The sequence below is a fragment of the Epinephelus moara genome, chromosome 10, assembly GCF_006386435.1.
Source record: "Epinephelus moara isolate mb chromosome 10, YSFRI_EMoa_1.0, whole genome shotgun sequence".
Classification (NCBI taxonomy): domain Eukaryota; kingdom Metazoa; phylum Chordata; class Actinopteri; order Perciformes; family Serranidae; genus Epinephelus; species Epinephelus moara.
Window position 1 is genome coordinate 13561938 of NC_065515.1, and position 17118 is coordinate 13579055.

General features: G+C 42.0%; 1 protein-coding gene across 2 annotated transcripts in view; it reads right to left on the reverse strand.

Annotated features, from left to right (window-relative positions):
* Window positions 1-1975: 1975 nt before the first annotated feature.
* lingo3a (leucine rich repeat and Ig domain containing 3a) overlaps window positions 1976-17118 on the reverse strand; it is a 65850-nt gene continuing 50707 nt past the window's right edge. Inside the window, exons 2-3 of one of the 2 annotated variants that reach the window (XR_007570635.1) lie at window positions 10514-15211; window positions 1976-2026 (exon numbers count right to left, since the gene is read on the reverse strand). Coding sequence is in view for 1 of the 2 variants with exons in the window: in XM_050055970.1 (XP_049911927.1) it covers window positions 13328-15160 (1833 nt within the window). In the remaining variant the exon portion in view is untranslated. Of the gene's footprint in view, window positions 2027-8227; window positions 15212-17118 lie in introns of those variants that run through there. The other variant, XM_050055970.1, reaches the window with a different exon arrangement.

Here is a 17118-nt window from a genome sequence, read left to right on the forward strand (position 1 = left end):
CTACCATGCTGTAGCCTTGGGCAGACGAAAGGCTTGTGGGCTACAGTACTCGAAAAAATAGCAGTCCTTGGTCCAGGGACCAAAAGTAAAACTATTGCATTAGACTACAGAGACAGTAGCTTACTGCGCTCCTCTTCCAGTTGGCATCTGTTGTTTCTTTCAGTGTATTTGTGAGCCATCATCACCCCAGGCTACAGCAGGTTGTTGGCTCTTTGCCTGACAGCGCTGATGGCAACATTGCTGCTGGTCAGGCAAACAGCCAGTCCTGCTGGCTCAAAGACAAATTCAAAGAAACAGTCGGTGCCAGTACAGGAACAAGACAGCAGCTGAGTACTGAGTGAGCGTTTTTTTTAATATAACATTTTTGTTTATGGCCAGGAATGCAATAACTTATTAGCTGCTGTGGTTATCAAACGGGGCTAATGAAACTGTTGATATCAGTTAGTTAAAAGTGCCCATAAGCAGATCCATAATACACTGAAGACAGGGCAACTCGGCTAACAACTTTGCACATGCGCTTATAGTGAATCTATTCCCATTTTTACATTTTGTTAATGTAGCCAAATCCCTTCATTAATCCCAGTTTTAAGCAATATAAAATCATTTTGGCTAACGTTACTATCAATGGTGAATACACAGAGCCTGGCAGATATTTTTCAAATAATCTGTGCACAAGAATTGTTATTTGAGTCCAGAAATTAATAATTAGTTTCTCAGACATGCTGCATTATGTCCTCAAATTATCTAATTAATTTTCTTAAGCAAGGTGATGTTTACAGGTTGTTGATGTTGGTCCTAGCAGGTAACTCAGGAGTGTTAGCTAGCTAACAGCTAGCTAGCTAGCTAGCAGTTCATAGAGTTACATTACAGGTGCTTACTGATTTAATCCCCTAAAATATTTATATTAAGATATTACATTCGGTAAGTTTCCCCTTTTCGCCTTAACTCTCTTCCTCGTACAGTTTTCAGTAGTCTCGCTCACCAGACCTTTCTCAAGAAAAGAAAGTTTTCAGTGAATTAACTGGTCTTGTTTTGTAGTCAGCATAAAGGTGCTAACGGCTAGCTAACACCATAGCAGGTGGAATATCTTTCATGTTTTTTGTACAGTGTTGTTTTAATTATGTCAGAGTGAGATATACTTACCAGTGTGAAGATGGCCAAACTGGTCATGCTGGTCCTTAACTGTGATGGTTTAGAAAAATTAAAGTCAAATATGTTTTTGTGTATTTTTCGCCTGTTTAGTGCCAGTGAACTGTTGTGTATTGAAAACCAACCGGCAATTTAGTGCGTATGTCGCCGCCATCTTGAATCGTAACGGTTCACCTATCAGCAAAGAGCTCCACCGGGAAGGTGTGTCGGTGGGAGGTCGGTGTCACCTTCACTGTGCACCGACCAACCGGTGGGAGTCACTAACGGAGCGGAAAGGACACAGCTGAATAATTCTATTTTGTCAAACTAAAATGGGGATATCTGAAAGCAGTAATCTGCTCAATCTGCTTAGTTGTTTGTTGTTGTTGTTGTTAATGTTGTTGTTGTTTGTTTTTCAAATAGAATTTTTCATTTTTCCACAATAAAAATTGCCATATCCTAATTTGATTTCCCTTGGAATAATTTGACACAGGTTATTTATTTATTTATTTTTTACACTTTTAGTCTTAGTTATGTTCAAGGACAACACAAGTGAATGTATTAGAAAGATATTAGACATGTATTAAAAATATTTGCACCATCTCATCACAGGACGCCCATAAAACAATGCAACTGACATTAATTCAGTTAGGTGCATTGTCCATCCATCCATTTTTATCCAAGGCCGGGTTGAGGGGGGCAGCAGGCTGAGCAGGGTAGTATTCCAGACGTCCCTCTTCCCAGCAACACTTTCAAGCTCCTCCTGGGGGATTCCAAGGTGTTCCCAGGCCAAATGCGATATTTGCTCTGGGTCTGCCCCGGGGCCTCCTACTAGTTGGACGTGCTTGGAAAACCTCTAATTGGAGGAACTCAGGAGGCATCTTGATCAGACTGGCCCCTTTTGACGCAAAAGAGCAGAATATCAAAGGCAAATCAAGAGAAAATGGCTAATGTGAAGTGCATTTCGAAACATTATGAACACATATGCACACATACACATAAAGAGAAAGTTGTAATCTTTATGAACAGACACCTGTGTATGTATACAGATATGTTATTGTTGTCAGACCATTAGCCAAAAGGGTTTGAAGACTGCAGTCTTGGTGCTACGGACCACTGTGAGTCCCCAGGCCCCTCTCTGATAATCACTATAAGCTACATTATAATGAATATTAACTATATGTAAGCATAAAATAACATGCCATTACCATATACCCGTGCAGACCTAGTTAAATGTTATCTTATCCTGTTTTTAAAGGCAAACTAAACCCTGGACAACCTTTGTGATTTTGACCCCACTTTACCTTATTTTGATTTCTTAATAATACACTCACCTGTATGGTGAAATAATATTAAGTTAAAGTTGATTTAAACTTCGCTGAAATCCCTCTTGGCACCTCACTTCAGACAGACTCCCTCAGGGTTGCGTTGCCCAGAGCCATGAGCTCTTAGCATTATGCTCCTTATTAAAGAGAATTATAATGAGCAGCCGTGGCAGTGATCCAGTGTTGTTCCTGTTAAAGGTTCTTGTATCCACATGAATATTATATACATTATCATTATTTTATAATATTATGAGTGAGCTTTTGTAATTTAATCTGCAGCTGGCTTATCTTTGGTGCCAAGTGATGTGACCGTCAGCTGGCTGCTACACATTTTAATATATTTTCATCAAAGTCCTTTTTTTATTCCAGCAATTTTTAAATGTTCACAGGTGAGTTAAAGAGGCCATTGATTCCTGCATGTTGCGGCTTTGAAGCACATGAATGGATCCAGTGTTGATGGCACAATGTTATTTGCGGTCTGTATCCAAACATGGATACAACACCTGTACTTGGCCTTATTTCTGTTCACATCTCTTTCACTCTTTTACAGCTTCACCATCAACAACAAGCTAATGTGGCAGCTGACACTGTACCTCACCAGTCACCACTGATCCATCTGGGTTTCAACTAATTACTCACAAACTTCATGCACCAAAACTTAACATCCCAAATTCAAGCGCTGAATTTCATGACATTTAAGTCACCAGGGTGATCCTGGAAAGCTTTAGTCATAATGAGACTTGGGTAAACCTGGGGCTCCCAACGTCATCAGGTTTCAGCTTAGTTATCACCCACTGTGATTGAAATGAGTGGATTAAAAAACAAAACAGAAACTGCCTTCAAATGATGACTAAATTTAAATGACTGTCTGCAGGTTCTCTGCAAGCACGCCACGTTCTGATGTAAAGATGTGCAGACATTCTTTGCAGGTGAGTTGTGTGTTCGGCAACTGCTAACCACTACAGTCCCATTTAAACCGCCACATTTTAACACCATGGTAACACAAAATGTGCGATAACTACCCCCACACACAAACCTTACACACACACACACACACACACACACACACACACACACACACACACACACACACTGAGTTACATCATTTCAATCAACCATCATGTTCCCATCATATGGCCTGAAATAACTGGTGAAACAGAAGTAACACGTCTCTGTGTTAAAGTGTACATCATTTCCTCTCTTAACCAAATGAAAGAGAGATGCTCGAGGGGAGGCTTTCAGAACTCCGTGCTCTTTACTGCTGCTGTTCACTCTGAGTAAACAAAATAAGTAATAACATGAATAAAACGTAGGGCAGCAACCCCATCTGAGCGCTTAACGTTGTAATTTCACAGTCTGATGTTGATGTCTTGTGCTTGGTTGATGACGCATCTCTCAGTGGCTCATCTGAAATGTTGATGACACATGTTAATTCCTTTTAAGAGACATCACCACCTCCTCTGCTTCGATGCCACAGTCAACACTTAACAAAGACTGGGGGGGAGGTTTCAGGTACTTTGAAGAGTACTTACACTGAAAATCACTCACTGTGATTTCAGTGAATGCGATCAATTCCCGATCATATTACATTTCAGTAGAGTTTCACTTAAGGTGTCCAACCTGGTGTTCATTTCACTCTTCAGGGAAGTAACATCTGAGAACAGCAGACAATACAAGGTGGCAAACTATCTGACTGCTGTGGCAGATCAGAAACTGAGAAAGACACTGACTATACAGACTCAGTGATCACAGCCTGGCTGCAGAGACTGGCACACACACAGGCAGACTGTACCCGCTCGAGAAGACAGGCAGTTACAACTCTGTCCACAGAGACAGGTGGAGACAGAGCAACATTTCCTGCTGCAGCGTAGCTTATATGACATCAGAACAAAGTTCTTTACAAAAATTAAATGTAAACTCCAAGATTTTGATTCACTCTCTGACAAGACTAAAATGGTTGCTTGGAGAAGATAGTGTCAGCGACATAGGTGCAGCAAGATACATCAATGCATGTCACAGCCTAAGGCAGAATTTATACTTGTGCATAGAATCGACACCATACCTACAGCGTAGGCTCTGCGTCGACGTAGACCCTATGCACCATAGCCTAACATGCACCTCCCCAGACACGTTGCAGCGATGCAGACCTCCTGCCTATTTTTGTAAGCTAAAACCATTTCCCTCAGTGGAAACAAAGCTTTTATTTACTTTAATTTAGCAGATTTCAGTAAATTGTGAAGAAAATAAAGCCTCCACAAAAACAGCATTTAAAGTCTTGTGTGTGATTTATCCTGGCTTCATATGAGCAGAGGAAACGTGTCGCTAAGCTAATTTATACAATGTGAAATGCCATAGGCTTGTGCTAATAACGTTAGCATCTTATATTTGTTTAGAAAACGTGTTTAGCTTAAGACAGTTGTTTTGTTGGTGAGCGTTGTCCCTGGTGTCATATGAGAAGGGGAAAAGATCGCTAGCTGCTAGGCTAATTTATACAATGTAAAATGCTATGGGCTTGTGCTAATAACTGAAGCGCATTGTATTTGTTTGGAAAACGTGTTTAGTATAAGACAGTTGTTTTGTCGGTGAACCTTGTGAGGTGTAATGGAGCTGAATTTTGTAACATTACCTTTGTTAAATGTTGCTGTTGTCCCTGGCTTCATATGAGAAGAGGAAAAGGTTGCTAGCTGCTAGGCTAATTTATACAATGTAAAATGCTATGGGCTTGTGCTATAAACATTAGCATGTTGTATTTGTGGGGAAAATGTGTCCAGATAAAGACAAGTGTCTGTGAATGCTGCGAGTTATAGTGAAGCTGATTTGTGTACTTGTGTTTGAAATTGTCTCTATTAAGCCATGTTTAATGTGTGTTTAATGTGTGTTTTGGATCAACTAAACTTTACAGCACTTCACAGAAACCTCCACCGTTGACTAGTGTTTTGGTGTATGGTGAATGTGCTAGGAAAGGTAGTATCAGCCCTGTTTCTACCTGGAGCTCGCATGTACGCAGCCTGGGTTTGGTTGAAGGTGGCAGTGCTGTTTGGGCTGAGAAAGCCATGTGTAAGTAAGGTAAAGGAGGTTATTGGGTTGGTGCGGGGAGGGGAGCAGTGAGACCTGGCATTAGGGGAGTGTCTCTGGGACGCTAGAGATCACTGTCTAGCCTCCTGGAGCTGTCGTGGCAGCAACTAGACGAAACACTGGTGAAAGGAGGTTCCCACCCGATGACCCTAAAGACATGCTAGTTATCACTGCTCACTGGTTTGTATAGTTAAGCCTTGCCATATTAGCTTATCATAGGGCTTAGGTTTTTCACTGAGTGTTGATCCTTTCTCTAGAGCACAAACTTCTTGTGTTTATTTGAACTTTGGAGGTGTGACTGCAGAGTGACACAGACACACCACCGCACAAGCATGCATGCTCACGGTGCTGTCGGCAATGTGCGTAGGCTACGGCGTAGGGTCTACTGCACAAGCATAAATCCCGCTAAGAGACAACCAACACAAAAACATACAGTTAATTTCAGATCACACTCTGCCTTTTTATTTACTCCTTCACCTAATACGTTTTTTTCTCCTTTAAAATTTAATGTCTATGCATTTGTAATAATACATTGTTGTTAGTTGTTTTTGAATTTCCACTGTCTTAAATTGTAATTGTGATTTGGCAATACATAAGAAAACACACACACTAATGCTTTTAATAACTTTTAACCCACACCTTTTAAGGTTGTGTGTACAGTGTATTTTAGAGTACTGATACTGTCATTTATGAACTTCTTGTTGTCTGTCACTGTTTTGTGCAAAGTGTTTGTCTTTTTGCCAGTACCAAAGAAGATTTTCCATCTCATGTAAATTAAATGGACAATAAAGTTTTCTGAGTCTGAGTCTGAAGAAATGTTATGCCAATAAAGCTTATTGAATTGAACAGAGCAACAGCACAATGCACATTTCTATACAATACAGTACTGTGCAGTACAGGAGCTATAATCTTTTGCCGTCTGTGTACAAACTGCTTGCATACAGGTGCATGATACACTTAAGACACTAACATCCTATCGTGACATGCATAAAAATGCTGAGCAGGCCCACATTACTCTGATTTTGGATCACAAGAAAGTCAACATCTAAGCGACCTGTCCCAAAGTCAAACACGTTTGAGAGATCAGCAGTGCAAAAGCATGGTGGTCTATAGAGGTGTGAAATAGAAGGGATATTATGAGTCATTGATCAGTTGTGGGTGGGTGCAAGTGACGAACACCAAGAGAGCAGATGAGGTGTGAATGCTTGACCCCCACAGTGAGGGGTAGGGCTGCATTTTCCTGGAATGGTTTGAATCCACTTGTCTCCAGAAAGAGGAGGGGTCACTACAAATCCATCCAAAGTTACTCTCTTAATTAGTTAGTTACACTCTGCCTAATCAACTTTATGCTTTGGTGAAACATCTGAGCATCTGAGACGTCTGTTCCAAGATGACAATAACAGCATGATCTGTTGCGAAATGAGCAGTGATGATGATGAACCATGATGCATGATGCATGAATCATATGCTTTCGCCTTCACGGTGACTAAGTGAGGCCTCACGAGACATTTCAAATTGACGTATTAGACAACGCTTTTCTGTTTCGGAGGCTTGTGGTGGCACAACACCTCACAGAGACACGTTTGTAAATGCAGGAAACCTTGGCCTGTTTCACTCAGCTTTGTCAAGTTTGAACTTAAAGGTTCAGTGTGTAGTATTCAGGGGGATATATTGGCAGTAATAGAATATCATATAATGTTTCCTTTAGTGTATAATCATTTAAAATTAAGAATCATTATGGTTTCTTCACCTTAGAATGATCTGTTTATATCTACGTAAGGAGCAGGTCCTCATCAATTGAGTCCTGCATGTTGCAGCCATCCAAACACTGGCTTTAGATAGGGCCATTTGTGTTTTTGCGCCACCCACCATAGTTAGCAGGCCTTCTGCAACGAGCAGCATCGGACAAACACTGATTTGTAACATGAAACTGCTTTATTCAGTGTTTTTACGTGTTTGAATCACTGGATCTGTTTGTTTTGGAGAGCAGGAAACCTCTCTGGGTAATTCGACTCCCAATAAAAACCAGAAAAATGAACACTGAAGGAATCCTAAGCAAGGGTTCACGTTTGGAACATGGGAAAGTTTCAGTTGGTTGCAATCTGCAATCATCATCGCGAGACGCCACTAAATCCTACACACTGTTCCTTTAAGACATAAATATACCCTGCTAACTTGTGCATCATTTCTCAACACCTGCCTTGTTGAAAAACCCAGAATCTACATTTATGCAAATTAATGTTAAATTTAAATTCTAACCACTGGACCATGATGTCTCCCACTACACTCAAAAGTCCTTCCTCACTATGGAAAGCTGCATTTTGGACCCCAATCTTCTTACAAACTAGCTGTGAAACATCACTTTGCACAGTGAAGTAACAATAAACACTTGTGGATAACTTGGTGGAGGGGGATTTTAAATGTTACAAAAATGGAACAGATAACATCTTCCTGTTGCTCTCTACTTCCTCCTTAAGATGTTCTTGTCATGCATACCACTTTTTATTTTGTCTTTCATCTGATGTGTTACTAGTCAGAATAGTACAGAATGAACACACCCACTGAATAACCACACGGTTTACGGCAGCTGCCTATCTTGCTCTGATTACAATAAATACAGTCATTATAGCTAAACAATTCAAACAGGATCAAGAAAATATAGGAGTGAATGCAAACCAATTTTAATCTGCTCACAAAATTTCCTTTATTTTTGTCGTTTGTGTTTTGATGAATGCATAGAAAATGATAACGCTCCACATATATATGCAGTACCCGCATATATTAACTTGAGTGAATCATAACCGTATATCTAAATGTGTAGTGCAGATGGGACATCTGTCCATATGGTTTAACTGATTCCATAAAAATGAGAATATAACAAACCCCTGGGAGGAAAAAAACAGCAACACAAAATTTCACAGTGTATTGGAGACTCAATCAACTTCGCAGACTGCCAATGTAAGGAGTGACCAGAAGATGACTGCTATAAAAAACATGGGACAGGGCACAGATATCATCATCATCATAGCGGGTAACATAGCATGCTTTATAAAGAGTGTGCTTCTTCTTCTTCTTTTTTTATAAAACAGTACAATACAAAACAGTTTCCAGACACAATGGTTTCCATATCTACAGGATGAATTCAGTAAAGGACAATGAAAATTATCAGCAGTTTACATTTCTAAAATGCAGACAGAAACCTTTAACTGATTCACAGTTTGTTATTAATTATGCTATTGTGTGAGCTTAACATGTTGTGCAGTGTGTATGTGGATGAACACAAACGCTAAATGAAGTAAATGGGACTCTTCATTCTGTTACACCTGCAGAAGAGGGGAGTGGTTTGCTGTGTGATTACGGTTAGTGTCATTTAAGTTGAAACTCACTTTCACCTTCAGTTTAACTGGATCAGGTCAGCCTTCCAAGACTTAACAGCTGTCTTTGGGGAAAATGAAAAAGGTTTCTTACTTTTAAGTCTAAAGGTCGGAGAGGTCAAATTCTCTCATCCTTTTAATCAATAGTGCAGAATTCAGTACCATCTCGAGCCAACAGGGGGCAGCAGAGCAACACTGTTAGACCTGCAGCAGTTGAGCAGTCAGGTAGTGATATTAGTTCCCAAGTATTAACCCACGGATCAAGAAATAAACCTCAAGGATAGAATAATATCAGCTGTTCACCTGTTCTCTCACTCTCTCCAAATTACATCTGAAGTCATGAAGGAAACTGGATTTAATGGCCCCAGTTTCTGTTTTTTTTTTTAATAAATTATTGAAAGGACTACACATTGCCTTGCAAGGCCCAACACTTACACATTTGCATTTACAGTACGTGCCATGAATACCAGCTCAGGTTAAAGTTACAATCTCAAAGATCTCCGCTTAGATCTCTGGTGGCACCTGTGGCGATAAGTGGTAACTGCAGTGTGTTTGTTGGCAGACTTTAAGCTTGAAACCAGGCTGGTGAATTTATTTATATCAGCTTGTTTTATGAGCCCTGCTGCTGGAGAGATGAAAGGGTTATCACAGCATAGATGGTATGTGTGTGTGTGTGTGTGTGTGTGTGTGTGTGCATATATGTATGCATTGGTGTGTGGATGTATGTATGTTTCGAGGTGTGTAGAAGCGGATTAATGATGCCATTTGTAATTTTTCCTGGGAATGTCACCAGACACCCACTTTGTAGAACAGTGGAAAACTTATAATGATCACATCTGTCAGAAAAGTATTGTAACTAAAGTTTTTCCTTCATTTCTCATGCAGATTATGATCTCGTTGACATTTGTATATTAATTACTTGAATATAAAGTAATGAAACGGACAGCTTCACTACCAATATCAATCCACCTGATGAGGGTGGCTTCAACTACAGGTGTTTTCACTGTGTGTGCTCTTTTTCTGTCTCCATTTCTGGCAGCCATGACTGTTTCCTGTTGTTTGTGTAGCCTACACAAGGTCACTTGAGGAACAAAATGTTTCGCTGCTGCATCTTGTTGGCTTGTTTTGGCAGTAAGCTTGGAGTCGACTTTTTCATTGAGAGAAAAATGACTCTTTTCCCTATCATGGTTTCAATGTGCACACAGCACCAGCTTCATGTTGCCATCCGGAAGCAGAGGGATCACCACGAGGCAAAGGATCATGGGAATAAAGTAAAAAGTTTTTAAGAAATGGAATAACTGTGTTTTAAAAAACAAACATATGTTGACATGTATGACAAGAAAACGGACACCATAAGCAGACAACGTGTTTACTGTAAGCAAATATTTCAACGGCATTTGTATAGGAGTGATTCTGTCCCAAGTTTTTTGATCACTATTGTAACTATGATCACTGTAACCGGCCTCCACTGTACTGCAAATGCAAGGAGTTCAATCATTGGGCAGCAGGCTCAGTCACCACTGTTACTTCATTTGGCGATAGATAGTGACTTAAAGGAAGACTTCACCTGCAAAATGACCATTTGTATATCAATTACGCGCTGCGTGTTACCTTGAATTTGTGATGCCATTTTTCTTGTATGCCTCCAAGGTGAACGGAGAATCCAAAAAAGGCGAACATTCTTCATGAATTAAAGTAATCAGGGTGTGTATTTAACAACAGCAAAACAACTGTGGTTATTTGGGGGGTCCGTTCCTGGTGGAGCAAAAGGCGTCGCTGAGGGCTGAGGACTCTTAAATCCTGGAGCCAACTCATTGGACCAAACCATGTGCTGCCATGTCATGGGGGGGATTTGGGTTTGGCTAGTTTTGCTTTGTATTTAGTTGAAGTTGCTGTCCATTTTTGTTACTCCTTGTGTATTATTTGGTTTGGCCAAGCCACTACAAATGCTCAGTCAGGTCGGTTTGTTCGGTCAACACCTTGTTTAGTTATTATATTGAGTATAGTTATGTTATGGCGACCTCTTTTATGGGCCAAGTTGTTCATTTCTTGGTTTGTAATTTTTCATGCATTTTTTTGTTCAATAAAAATCCATGATTTTGTCAACAACTCCTGGGCGAGCTACTTGTTGGCGGAAGTGTCTATATAATGTAACATTTCAGCGAAAATGAATGTGTTTGGGAAGTACTGAGTATACAACTGGATAAATGAGACTTGGATTATACTGCAGCCTCAACCCCGAACATAGGCCCTGGATGGTCTGCTCTCAACACCAAGAGATTGGCAGGTCCTGGTTGATCTAGGTAGGCAGCTGAAGTTCCTGGACACCATCACAGCCACAACACTCAGGCTTGATATGGTCCTGATGTCTGTCCCCTGGGTAGACAGGATGGAGCATGCATCTCTGGTGGCAGAGTGTCGAAGGCAGGGATGGAAGGCCCACTGGTCAATGTCTACACTAGGTCCTGGGACTCTTAGGGATCCACGGACAGCAGCGACAAAGAGCCATCAAGAACATCTTGGAAGCCGCTGAAAAGGCTTCCCGTTGGCTTTGGATTAAGAGGGGTGATGAGTGTCGGGGCCTGATCATCCCCGGCTGGGTCGCCAGGGTGAGGGTGTCTGAAGTTAAGACCTGAAACACCTGATGACCCCGGGTTCATCTTTGGATTCTCTGTCACCGAGGAGGCATGCAAGAAAGCTAACACGGTGAGTAATTAAAACACAAACGGTCATTTTGTGGTTGAAGTATTCTGTTAACAGACATTTCCTAGTATTTAAATGCAAATATGTGAGGTTATTACTTTAACGAACCAAAAACACTGATTTACATTCTATGTAGTAGAAATTGTATTCACATATATGTATTTAAACTATTTGAAATCACCTTCATAACCACTTCTACTTAAACTTTTACAAAATGCTATACAGCTATCATAGGAGGCATATATAGTTCTAAGTTAGCATCCAGCCCTTTGTATTATAGTGGCAATGTCCTGGACTTTCTCTCCTCTCTGGCTCAGTTTCATTATGACCTTTGTCGGCAAGTTTCTTTCTCACATTTGCATTTCCCCCCATGTCTCAAACACATCAAGGTCCTGAGGGGAACCCACTTAACACCTCCCCCCCTACTGCTCAGCCAATCCTCCCCATTGTCACTTACAGCCCAAAAAAGGCAAGTGAACTGAAACCTGATGTAAAACAACCCTTCCTGATTTGTAGCGTGGGCTCAGGCATCTGATGACATGAGCAGGTGAGACTGGATTTGGAAAAAGAGACTTTAACAGTGGAACTACAGTAGAGCAGAAAAATTGATCACTCAACAGTACTATAAACAACCACAAGGATTTCAATGTCGATGATTACAAAATATATAATACATCTTATACAGTGTATATCCTACCTATACAGTATGAGCTAGTCAACTGTGGGATGAATGCACCCCAATTTACAAATAATACACCTTATTTAAAGTAAGAAGCCAACTCTGTACACGCCTTCGTCTTTTACACAGTTCGTTTCAGATCAGGGGGGTACGTCTTTTGCAGTGTGTGAATAAACAATGGTAAACTAGCGAAGGGTGCGTCTGCGTGAACTGATTTGTCACCACATGAATGTGCATTGGGTCCTCTAATTGTAGCTTATCCTGTAGAGTCCTGTTTAAAACGGCTTTGACCAACTTTTAGTGGTATCCAATGAGAAGCAGGTTCTCTCTACCACATTACATGGTGCTTTACGGTCAAATTGGCAGTGTTGCAGAGTCTCTTGGTGTCTAATGTATTCTGTACAAATCCACCATCAGAAAAAAAAAGCAGAGCCTCTATATGTCTGTCACAATAGTGCTCTAAAGTCCTGACTGTAAATAAGTCTAAATATGCAGTATATAGCTGGAACTATTCAAATACATATTGGCAAGTCCTTGGCATTCACTGAGCACCACCCTGTTGTAATGTATTCATGAGTTTAGAGATAGAGAGCTTGAATCACCTCAGATGGAGCCGAGAGGTGACGTCCTTTAAAGATGAAGAGGACGGAGTTCCTTGTCGGGAAGAAGGACGGAGTTGGCAAGAGTTTTGTCGAGGTTAAAGACTGCTGGGACTGTGAGTGCTTTTGTTGCTTGGTCTTTTAACAGTCTATTCAAGATTCTGAGACATCTTTATACCTTTACAATCCACGTTTCCTCTGCACAATAATGTGAACACACAACAAAGCGATAGAAATGTATCAAATCCATGCAGATTTCCTTTTTCCTCATATATACAGTAGCTTCAATAACAAAACCTTGTCTAGATAAAATGTCCTATAAATAACTGTATTTAATGTTCTGCGAGCACAAAGCTCCACTCCAGCGTCTCGTCCCTTTAGCTTGAGACTGCTTGTAAACAGAATCAGTGGAAGAATACTAATGAGAGGAACAGATCCGAATAATCAAATCATTTTCATGTTGAACTTGCGTGCCCCACCCTGTCCTCCGCTGGCAGCGGGTCCATCCACCTTTCTGAAGGAATACTCCACTGAAAAATTGTTCTTGTGCTGCCCTCTTCCTCGACTCCACACAAACAGCAGAATGAAACAGAAGAGAACTACCCCCAGGAACATGATACAGCCCATAGCTGTGGATATGAGGATGGTTTTGAGGTCCAGAGTAAACTTCAGGAAGACTCTGGTGTCATTCAGATTTGTGTCATTAAGGTCCCCAGCATAGTATGTGCGGTTGGCCATTAGGGCTGCATCTAGTGGCAGCCCGCTAACTGTAAGTGTGGCAAAATAGGTGTCATTTCCACCAGCATTGCTGGCTATGCAGATGTAGGTTCCACTGTCTGTCACCTGAGCGTACCGAATTTCTAACGTGCCCTCTGGCAACACAGTCAGGCGTCCGCTGCTCTTTGTGGTGATGCGGCGGCGTTGAGGAGAGATCCAGAATATAACTGGTGTCGGCTCGCCTTCTGCTCTGCAAATGAATGACACAACCTGCCCCTCGCGGGCTGATACCTGCTGCAGTTTCCTGTTGCGGATTTTGGGCTTCTGGCAGGTAAAGTGATCAAAGAGAGCTGAGTCAGAGAAAGCGTTAAGAGCTCGTCCCTGCACCTCCACCGGCGTCATGCACACTGGGGAGGCGCCGTCAAAATTGAGGGTCTTCCTGCGCTGTAGGATCCATAGCAAGCGGCAGTCGCAGGCCAGAGGGTTCCCATCCAAGCGCAGCGTCTCCAGAGTGTTGACAGACTGAAAGGCTCCCTCTTCCAGGGACACCAGGCTGTTAGTGGAGAGGTTAAGGAGGCGGATTTGCCTTAGACCACCCAGTGCATATGGCTGCACTACCATCAGGTTTGTGTTGACCAGGTGCAGCTCCTTCAGCCTGACAAGGTCCCGCAGCGCCCAGGACTCCAGCACAGAGATAGGGTTGTAGGACAGGTTGAGGCTTGTGAGGTGAGCCAGACTGCGTAGGGCAGAGGTGGGCACAGAGGTGATGTTAGTGTGGGTGATAGACAGCCAAGACAAGTTAAGACCCTGCAGGCTGTGAGGGGAAATGTGCTCCAAAAAGGGCCAGTGGTCGATCTCGAGGCCCCTCAGGTTCCCCAGCTTACGGAAGTTCTGGTCCTCCAAAGCAGAGATACTGAGGTAGCGGAGCCGCAGAGTCACCAGGTTATGCAGGTAGGACAAAGACTGGCTGGACACAGACGTCAGATTGCACCTCTCGATGGTCAGCTCCTTCAGCCCCACTAAACCCAAAAAAGCCTTGTTGGAAATATAAACTAGATCATTGTCTCCAACCTCAAGGTTTTTCAGACTTTTTAAGTCTTGGAAAGTAAAGTCTAAAAGAATTACAATCTTATTCCCACTGAGGTCCAATGTTGTTAGGTTGGAGAGACGAGAGAAAGCCCCCATGGGGACCAGTTTTAATTGGTTACCCCTCAGTGAAAGTGACTGCAGGTTCTGGAGACTAGAAAAGGCGTTCGGTTCCAGGACACTGATCATGTTCTCGCTCAGGTCCAGCTTCTCAAGACGTGAGTATGGAAGCATGTCCCCGTGCTCTACCCAGCGAAGTTTATTCCCACTCAGGTCCAGGATCTTGGTGTCCAGCGGGATGCCATCTGGGAGGGCGGACAGGCGTTTACCGTAACAGGAAACAGTCTTGTGTTTTGCAATGCACTCACAACGCTGGGGACAACCTTGCCCCTGGGTGGGTGACACTGTGATCATCAGTAGCAAGAACAGGAAAGGCAGGAGCCAGCCTATATCTTGGCCCAGGCTCGCCCTCATGGCCCTGCTTTCCACTGCTTCCCCCTGCTCCTGAATCACTGGGCCAGACACCTGAGGAGAGAGAAAGGGAAGAAGAAGTGGAAAAGGGGAGGACGTGGGAGGCCAGAAAGAATGAGAGGGGGAGACAAAGAGACAGACAGTGAGACAAATTAATTAAACTCAATTCCCCTTCTACAGCAGCTATCAAACACTCTAAATGAGTGGAATTACTATTATAAACTCTAATTGACCCGGCGCAGCAGTGAAATTAAAGCTAGAGCTCCAAGATAATCCTCAAAGGACTGAGTCTGTATTCAGTTAAAACAGTTCGATTTACAATGGGCGACTGTGCCTCGCGAGCAGGTTTTAAAATCATATGCCAGTACACAAACACACACAACGAAAAAAAAAAAATCCCCTAATAGCAATGAGTCAATTTTATATCTGATGGTTGTTTTGCTCTCCAGCTAGTTCATGCATTGTAAATGAAAACAGGGAAATGGGGAAATTGAAAATCTATTGTATTCACAAGTCCTCATGTGAATACACCATCAAATTCTACTGCAGAGACTGGATCACTTAATTGGCCTAAAAGGTTCTGCACTGAGCTGGGTGAGGCAAATTGTGATTTGTGATATTGGGCTTTATAAATAAAATTGATTGATTGATTGATCATGTGAGACATCTTAAAATGCATGAAAAAGGAAAACAATTGCAGCCTCTCGAAAGCCTTTAACGGCTAATAGCGCTGCAAAACACACCCAAATGGTCTATTTATACAGAATATTAAAAAATAAACTCAACCCGCATGCAAACAGGCTGAATTAAATATGAACATAGCTCTAAACAATCTAATCTGGATCATATAGCACAGTATGTCCAGCCACGGTGTCTCTGACTAAATGCCCAACAAGGTCACTCTCTATAGCAGAAGGTTACGACTCAGTGCATCACAATAGCTCAGTCCATCACATCATCTGCATAAGTCTCTGAGGCATGAGGCTTATCATGAGAGGAGCCTGACCTGCCTATGGGTTTCATATGACACACGGACATACGCACACATGCACAATTCCACCCCTCCGTCTGCTGGTGGATGCTGGCAGCAGAGCGGTAATCCCTTTATAAACCCATTGTCAAATACCAGCCAGTGGGATGGAAAGTAACTCCAGGAAACATATTCCATAACGTCGTCATTATTGAGTGCTGAGGCTGACGGTGTGTTAAAACATACTGAAAGGCCGCTGTGCACCGGTGACTATAAGTGGTTCACACATCAGGAGGTCACTGGTCTAGAATAGGAGCTGGTTATGTTGCTAAAATGACATGAAAAATGTGCTCAGTGATACATCGTCCCTAAAACAGAGAGAAAAACTGGGCACACACATCACATGAAACACTATCCATCATTTACAAAGGAAATCTATGACTGTTAAAAATAAGGGAGGACGGCGTTAAAGGTGTTAAATTCACACCTACTACTGTTACAGATGACTTCATAATTCATTTAATGACCCTCACCTCTACACGTGTTCCAATTTACAATTCACCCTGGCTCGGAGATGAATATTCCCATTAGCCAATCTGCCACTGAATTAAATTAACTGTCTGAGAATGCGAGCAGAGCTGTCTGATAGCAGACAGGCTTAAAATGTGCCGAACATTGTTAAAAATCAGTTAAGGACACAAAATATGAACGTTTCAGATTTTTACAGAGCCATTAGCAGTATCTAAAAAGACACTGTGGTAGACGGCAATGTACACTGCCAACACCCCACGCACGCATACATGTGTCAGACATAGCAGTCTGACACATAGCCTTTCACAGTCAGCACATTTTGTGTCACTCACTGCCGTCTAACAAGGGACCAGTTGAAAAAGCAGAAGCCTTTTTCTGCACCTGGAGGCAGTCCTTGGGTTTGGGTTCACACTTTATAAATGGAAAAAAAAAAATGCAGCTCAGGCACTGCTAAATTTTG